This window comes from Rutilus rutilus, assembly GCF_951802725.1.
Source record: "Rutilus rutilus genome assembly, chromosome: 5".
NCBI lineage: Eukaryota > Metazoa > Chordata > Actinopteri > Cypriniformes > Leuciscidae > Rutilus > Rutilus rutilus.
The window spans coordinates 10417832-10426624 of record NC_140213.1 but is presented as its reverse complement, the minus strand read 5'-3'; the positions used below and the strand labels follow the sequence as shown (position 1 = coordinate 10426624).

Sequence of the window (8793 nt, the reverse complement as noted above, 5' to 3'; positions counted from 1 at the left end):
TTATAAAATAATCTTGAGTAAATACAATGATGAAGTAAATGCAGAATTGTTTCTTTTTCCAGTCCTCAAAACTATATATAATAATTCACAAAAAGATTTTGTATCAATCAAAGATTTTGAAGACAGTACACAAATGAACAGTCTTAATAGTTTATCCATTACTACTAGATTGAATAGTAGAAAAGTAATTTTTAAATTATTTAAGGAATACTGAGGAAAAAAAGGGGCTTTTTGTTAGAAAACTTACAATGCCAACGCGTCATGACGTAGGAGACGTGGTTAGTGAAGGGGCGTGTAGCGTGCTTGCGTTGATAAGGAGGACGGAAGGTCGGTCTGCTACGAGAGATATATTACTGACTGCTGTTTTCGCAACTGTCGGTGGAGAGCGCAGTCTGACATCGCTGGGAGGGTGAGTTGCTTTATTATTTTCACTTTTATGTTTAGAAACATAAATATTTCTAAAATGGCTGTCAAGTCCTATTTTTATATATATATATAACGTTATATATATTGAAGAATACGTATATTTGAAACGCGTGCGGTTGGTTCGCGTCTTTGTGTTCTCCTGAGCAATGGCGCAACCGGTGTTGTGCCGAATTTCGACTCCCTGCCAGAATCTGACTCCCCCTCTCGTGCACGCGCAATGACGTCACTACACTAGTCGCCGAATTTCGACTCCCTGCCAGAATCTGACTCCCCCTCTCGTGCACGCGCAATGACGTCACTACACTAGTCGCCGAATTTCGACTCCCTGACAGAATCTGACTCCCCCTCGCGTGCACGCGCGCAATAACGTCGGTGCGACTGTTTTATTTTTCGTCTGTTTGTGTTACTTAAAAAAAGTTTGGTGCCTTTTTTTTTTTTTTTTTTTTTTTTTTACAGGTGTTTATTATCAGTGTTTTCCAGAAAGCGTTGCGAAAACTGATCACTGGCATACAGGACATTATGTTTAAGTGCACTAAACTTACCTAAGTCAAATATGAAATGTTAATATTTAACATTTATTCCCATTGTGCACTGTTTACTACTATAGACAGTCCAAATACCATGTGCAATAAGTTCTACTTAATTCTGCACATAATATTATTCTTAGATATACTCTGCCAGTACATTTATTTAAATCAAACCCCAGGATTATTTTCCTGTCCAAAGCACAGGTGTAAGCAAATTATATAAATCATACTTCCCTCATTTTTCAGGTTTGCAAAATCAAAGACAAATGAAACTCATTCTGGTTACACCTCTTACTATGGATGCTAAAATAATTTCTCTGTTTTACACTTGATGTTGTATTGTGATGGGCACTTTCAGTTCATTCTGGCTGATATTTGCCAGTATAACTGGGTGACTATCTGAAGTGGACACAACACTTGTTATCTGTTTCAACATTTACCTACAACTTTAAATGTATTTTATGATGGTGCACACTTTCTGTTTGCAGGATGATTAACTGCATTTCGGTGATAAAAAAAAAAAACAGAAATACATGTAAAACGCCTATAACTGTGAAATCATTCAGGAATGTTTTTCTTATTATTGTTTGCTCAATGAAAATGTCATTTCATTGCATTCACCGTTGGTCCCCCTGTTATGTACATGTGTCACAGTAAAATAATAATTTTTATTGTATGTGCAAAGTTGGTGTCTTTTGAATTGTGATCTCCAATGAGCTGGTCAAAAACACATAAGTTGGAAAATAATAACTTAAATAGGATTACAAACTAAACAATAATAAAAAAAGAGAAACTACTGCTCAACACTTGAAAATAAATACATTTATTTTATACAAGCTGGACACAAGTAGTTGGTGACTTCCATCGATGTTTTTGCGCAGTCACAGTGGTACCACCGAGGGCACACATCACAGTCTTAACATAGGGACAAAGTGAATATTAGTATGCACCACAATTATCTATAATTAGAGTAATAATAGAGTGAAAGATAAAGTATACAAAAATATACAGTAAGTACAAATAATCATAAACAATTTAGAAAGAATAAAAATAGACACATTAATACATTAATTTAGGTGCAGAGGTAGTCCAGTGAAAATGCTCAGTTTCAATAAGGTGCAGTATAATTGTGTGTGTTAATGTAATACATTTGAGGGGGAGGATGGTTTTGACGGGTGCTGCTTAAATCTATACATAAAATACTTGTGCTTTTCTGCAGAGGATCCTCCATGGACAAAGGTGTCATCAGAATGAGTTTCATGTGTTTTCTCTTGCAAAGCTGACATTGGAAGGAGAGTATAAATTTGGCAGGTGCTGTGTTTAAAATTATAGTGATTTTATGTGTGTCACTGCATAAATACATATGGTTATAATTTATGCCCCCGACCCCGACCCCAACCAAACATTTTCCTCGCAGCCATTAGATCTAATAAACAGGTTATGTTTTTAGCAGTTTCACTTCCTATTTATATTCATTTGTTATTTATTAATTTCACACACACACACACACACACACACACACACACACACACACACACACACACACACACACACACACACACACACACACACACACAGTATACAAACACTAAATGCAGACAGGAATTACAGGTGTGGAAACTATAGATGAACAGTAAAGGATTTAGTTTTTTACTTTTTTTATTAAATGCCAATCAAATTACAAATAATAAACATGACAATAGTCTAAGACATATACAAATGTAGTCAACAACAAATAGTAAAAGAACATATACAGTATAAAATAATAATAGCCTACAAGTAGGCTAAAAGAAAGAGAGAAGAAAATGATATTAACAGAAAAAGGAACAGGTATGAGATCATCATATAAATAGCATAAAAGCTTCACATAGAGACCTAGTGCGTTTTGTTTTACTATTTATTGAATCCAAGTAGGCCTAACTCAATATAATTTGATGCGCGTACACGCGAGGGGAGTCGAAATTCGGCGACTAGTGTGGTGACGTCATTGCGCGTGCACGCGAGGGGAGTCAGATTCTGGCAGGGAGTCGAAATTCGGCACAACACCGGCTTTGTGTTTCGCAGCATAGCTTACACTCGCTTTCATTTCTCTATGCTGCTGTGTTTTATCCTATGAAGCTCATTCATATCTGGACCATATGTTAATACTACCAGTAAAATAGACTTAAGCAGGCTGACGCTCGACATTGTTGAATCTGAATGTCATTATTTAATATAAGGCCTGAACCTAGAGAAACAGCCGCTGATTATAACAAGCCGTTATGAATCATTAACCCATTTATGGACTGATCTGCGTTCAGTTCTGTGTTAATGCTGCATAGACATACAACACAGACGCTTGCTTGAACTAGCCTACAATACCATACAGTTGAGATGAAATGACATGGATAATAAAAACGGTGGTAACTTGATTTTACTTGTATCTGACTTCACAAGAAAATACAAATTAACACATACTGAAATCTCATTACCCTGAATGATAAATACAATATACAATGTATTAATTAAGATTTGACAGCATATTTAGATGGAAATAGCTGTTAAGGTTTTTTTTTTGTAGGGATGATTACATCAAACCATGTAAGGGTAACGTTAGTTGTCAAAACATGGACAAAAAATAAAACTTTTATTTGTCTATAGGTTAGAATGCTAATGATTATTTTAGATGTTACATTTTCTTTATTTAGCTTTAGCTTTGCAGTTCATTTAAATAATGCAGTGTGACAAATTTATTTCAAAAATGCAAATATTCTATTATATATAGATCTATTATAATACTGAACGTGCAATATATGAAAAGAAAGAACAGAGCCTCTGCTTTTAATATGCATTCATGCATTCTTTTTTTTATCAATACTTGAATGTGGGTAAGTTTAATAAAAAAAAAAAAGCAATATTTTGAGCAAAAAGCTGAGAAAAATGCGAGGAAGCGTGGTCTCATAAATGACAGAAATTTACGTCAATGGCGGGCAAAGAGTTAATAATGATAACAAGAATTAAACAAGAATTAGATAAAAGTTGATTTTATATATAAACCCTCTAATGTATTTTGACCTTGACTTTTTCATTTAGAAAATGTCCTGTTGGTTGAGGGAACAGACTTTGTTGCTGGCAGAAGATTACATCAGTTTCTGCAGCGGGATCCAACAGACGCCTCCCAGCGAGTCAGCAGAGGCCATGAGATACCTGGCCAAAGAGATGGAACAACAGCACAGAACCAAATTCCGATCCCTCTCCCAGGAGTTCCTGGACACCTGTAGATCAGATCCCAGCAAGTGTCTGCAGAGCGTCATGAGGGAACTGGTTGGAGATGGAAAACTGAACTGGGGAAGGGTGGTCTCCATCTTTACTTTCACTGGAGTGCTGACCAGTGAGCTACTGTCCAGAGGAGAGAACTCTGAGTGCCCCAAGAGACTGGCTGAGACCATAGCTGACTACCTAGGAGGGGAAAAGCAAGACTGGCTGGTGGAAAATGGAGGATGGGTAAGCATTGGCAATGTAGACTGGTACAGATGACAAGGCCCTGATATACTACAAAAGTATAGGTACTTTTTCGTTCTTCGTTTAGGGGTAAAATGAACTTTTGCTGCAGTATACTGTTAGCGAACATCCCAAAAAACGCCAATGCTGCTGAGAAGCGATGATTAGATGAATAGCTAAATATGTGCTGCGGGCTTCATCTCAAGAAGGCGAAGCCTCAGAGCACAGGTAAGCAAACTATTACGTAATCGCCACGGAGCAATGATAGTTCGAATTTGTTTACCAATTGGCACAAACTTTTCTAGAAAAAGTTTGCTCTGGGAAACTCCGACCTTTAAAAAAGAAAACCAAAAGGACTTTTGATATAACATCACATTTCGCTCAAAGTATATGGGGGCCTATAAGCTGGTGAATGATGGTTTTATAGCCATTGTGCTTGTGCGATAGACCCTTGACGTGTAAATAGTTGGAGCACCTTTTCTAATCGTCAGGTTTCAACTTGAGTGTTAAGTGAGGGGTTTTTCCAGACCAGTTCTGGTTGATATGAAACTGCGTGGGTGCTCAAAGTACATCGTGTTTGATCCTTCATGTGTGCTCTCAGAAAGCCAGCCTATTTTGCACAGTGTTTGATGCCTCAATCTCTTTGAGTCTTTCCTACCTGTATACTTCAGTGTGCACATTTTGAAGTGTAATTGGAAGGTACATACTGCAGTGATATGCTGGTCTAGTTTTTGGAGTAGAGCAGCGTATACCTTCTTGTGGCTGCCCTATTTTTGTCAATTAGAGAGTGACACAAGCCAAAGAATCCTAGGAATGCTTGTGGGGAAAACGCTTTTAAACAGGCTCTCAAATGTCTCACCAAGGACTTTTTCTGTGTGGGCATCCAGTTTTTCAGTCTCCCAGGCAATGACCTATGAAAGCAATACTTTTTCCAACTCTAAATACCCTAAGTAACCCCAGGAGACATTGTTTACTTATGCAGACTGATATCTGCTGTAATTACACACGGGATTTTGAGGAACATGTTAGTCAACAGTCAAATGCAAATGTTTTAGCTGTAGCTCCCACTGAATTGTGACCAGGCCTTCATCACTGAACTTTTGTTTAAAAGATTAATTTCTAATGAATGTACTTCCAGTGGCTTAAAAAAGACGTACTTCCAGTGGCTTTTCTCAATTGAATCGTACATCCGAGTAAATCAGACTATCGAAAAAGAAGTACCCGCTGGACTTCTCCTTTTGTGTTCAGCAAAGGAAAGTCACGTGGATTTGGAACGTCATAAGGGCGAGTAAATGACAGAAAGGATGAACTGGCCCTTGAAACCAGTTAGTTTCATGTTGGTCTAATTCAGTGGTTTTCAATTTTGTTCCTGGTGACCTAACGCTTTGTAAATTTTGTATGTCTCCTTTATTTAACACACCTGATTATGATCAACGGCTGATTACGAAAGAGCTCCATGAACTGAACTGAGAGTGTCAGATTAGAGAGACATAGAAAATGTGCAGAGTGGTGAGTCCCCGGGACCAGAATTGAAAAGAACTTGTTTAATTTACACTTTTATAACATCATTAGTGCCATTATTGCTGAGTTTTAAAATCGAAAATCCAGTCACTTCTGGCTTGAGGCGAATAGCAGCTTGTATTTGCATGAATAAAGAGTTTGAGAGGCCTGCTGCAGTCTTTTCTCTCTCCCTATTTTCTCTTTCTCTTTTATTTGGCAGCTGTTGAAAGCAGAGCCAAAGGCCAGTCAGCCATTTAGTGTATTGTGTTTACCACACGGTTGATCTCTATGCTTCACTCAGAGTTTGTGTAGCATATGATTGTGGGCTAGAGCACCTGGACTCACTCTGACCAGTACAGCAGGTGTCTGTCTGAAGACAGCTGCTCTGCCCGACTCCTCAAGCCTTCTGCTGTTTGTTCGGGTCCTCGGGCGGTTACGGCTGCCTGTGCCTTTTGCCTGCTGCTTCTGAAATTGTCATATCTACATTTAACCCTTAAAGTGTCAGTTAGATCCTGAAACCTGCACACTTCGTCACAGAAAGACCAAATTTAAAGGGGTCATGGCATTATTTTAATATAGTCTTCAAGGTTGACTTATGTTAATAAAGTTTTAGGCACTTCTAAAAATGATATATACATATATTTGTTTTCAACCCTCATTTTGACCCTCCGTCTAAAATGATTCGGTTTTGAGGGGCCAGCTTCTTTAAGGGTTGTCCGTAAATGGCCACTGTTATTGTATAGGAAAAAGTATCAGTGCCCCCTCACTACTGCAAGGGTTTTGAAAACATCCATATAAAATCGTCATTTACAGACAAAGCATTATAAAATTGTTTACTTAATGTTTGCTGCTGTCAGGTCCGATACAGTTGGCTGCTTCATCTTTGTTTCTTTAACTCTCCATTACTGTGCCTCGTTTGCTAAACAATCTGCAGTCAAATGCTCCGAACAAACATAATCATCCAATGTGATCTGGGACGCCTTTAAAAATAACCATCCATTTGTTCCTAATGTTGGGGTCCTTCTGAAGGCTGAACAGACACAAACATGATGCGTCAAAGCGAAAAATTGTACTCTTCTATTTGTCCTGTAGTCAGGAGTAGCTCAAGCATATGGAGTACGTCAGAAAAGGCGGCTGTATACTGTATTCACTTTTAGACTGATGGTAGCCGTTAAGCAACTGAATGCTATTGGCCGGGGTGTTGACTGAATGCTAGTGTTCGTCGATGATCACACAATATCCAAACAAGCCATTTTTGAATGGTACAAAACATCTTATATGTCAAAAGTTTGATTTCTAATTATATTAACTCTATTTTTAATTGGATCGAACAGCTTATCAGAAATACTCTAAATTAACTCTGAATTTGGCCCAAACTATATGCTTTCTTGGTTGGCAGCTCATTAGATTTTGAGCCGAGCAAACTTGAGTATCAAGCGTACGTTATCCGTTACTCCACAGCTCAGAGGATTATTTCATTTGAGTTATTGTTAAAGATGTATGTGCAGTTCCTCCTGAGGGCTGGGTTATGTAATCCTCTCATATGTTCAGAGTGAGTAAGTAGGCTGTGCTATTATGTAATACCTCTGTTCATTGTTGATATTTTAGCTACTATGACTAATAAGGTCTGAAATACTGCTCTAACTGAATCATATGGGCGTAGGGAACAAAATGTGAATCTTATCTTGGTTTGTCCTGTCTTTTGTAGGAGGGGTTCTGCAGGTTTTTCCACAACGCAAAACAGCTGAACCAAGAGTCCTCGATGAAGACGGCACTGTTTGCAGCAGCAGGAGTGGGTTTAGCTGGTCTAACCTTTCTCTTAGTACGCTGATGATTTTAGATTCTCTCGCTCTTTTTCTCTTTCACACACACAACACACCTGCTCTCTGTTTTCTGTCATATGGCTAAGTCAAAACCATTCTTAACTGGTCTTTGCGTTCTCAGCCGAATGTTTTTGCACACTTCGTTCCATGTTCTTGCCTGTAATTACAGCAAACAGTCATTCCTGTTGATTGTACACTCTTCACATGGCCTTCTGGAGAAAAAGGATGGAAGTTCTAATTCTTTGCATATCTAACATGGTGCTTTTTATTTTATAATTGCTTTTGTCACTTGTCCTTGTGTAAATCTTGTTAGTTTAGTTAGTATTTACAGTTTATTTTGTGAAAATGATATGAAACCACAGTTTATTGTTTGTAATGTTTCTTTCCGCCCGAAAACATGACGCTTCACCGATCGCATTTGTGTCAGAAACCATTGGAACGCAAAAGAGACAAAGTGCAAATATTTTGTAATGACAGAGTTATTCATGAGTCTTTTATTTTTGGACCACTTTTTGCCTTTACTAGTGGTTTACATTTGATCATTTACACCTTTCCAATGTCTCTGTTTCATCCTGGAAATTGTTTGTTTTAAAGGTGCTAGCTTGTTCAATTCCAAGGATGTGATATTCTGCCCACTTGTAAGTTTACGTTGTAAATTTATTTATTTACCTCTTAAGAACAAATTATTACTATTTAGGCAATTCCCAACAATTGACAAAACATTATATTTTTGCATTGTTTTATTTATTGACTTCTTTCTTAATAAAATAATTTTACTGTGAAGACTGTATCAGATGTCGAATATTGTGTGTTTCTGATTGCTCCTCTGTGTAAGTGGCCACGGTTCATTGTGCCCTAAAATTTCAGAGCACAATTCAAATCAAACCAGCAGTTCTTAACTCTGGCCCTGGGGACCCATGGTTCTGTACGTCGTCGATTCAGATTATCAACTTGTTAGAAAAGAGCTACATGAACTGAATTGAGTGTGTCAGACAAAGGAGACATACAAAATCTGCATCCCAATTCAGAGGCTGCGT

At 37.8% G+C, this 8793-nt stretch overlaps 1 protein-coding gene across 1 annotated transcript; it reads left to right on the top strand.

Annotated features, from left to right (window-relative positions):
- Nucleotides 1-281: 281 nt before the first annotated feature.
- bcl2l10 (BCL2 like 10) lies at nt 282-8546 on the top strand. The gene is made up of 3 exons (XM_084408545.1): nt 282-409; nt 4026-4436; nt 7642-8546. Exons 2-3 carry the CDS (start codon nt 4029-4031, stop codon nt 7762-7764), a joined length of 531 nt encoding a protein of 176 aa, XP_084264671.1. The 5' UTR covers nt 282-409; nt 4026-4028; the 3' UTR covers nt 7765-8546.
- Nucleotides 8547-8793: the final 247 nt, after the last annotated feature.

Excerpts from the sequence above, each read along its gene's own strand:
- bcl2l10 (XM_084408545.1), top strand. The coding sequence starts at position 4,029 with ATGTCCTGTTGGTTGAGGGAACAGACTTTGTTGCTGGCAGAAGATTAC. Across the intron at positions 4,437-7,641 it reads TGGTGGAAAATGGAGGATGG|GAGGGGTTCTGCAGGTTTTT; the intron begins GTAAGCATTGGC and ends TGTCTTTTGTAG.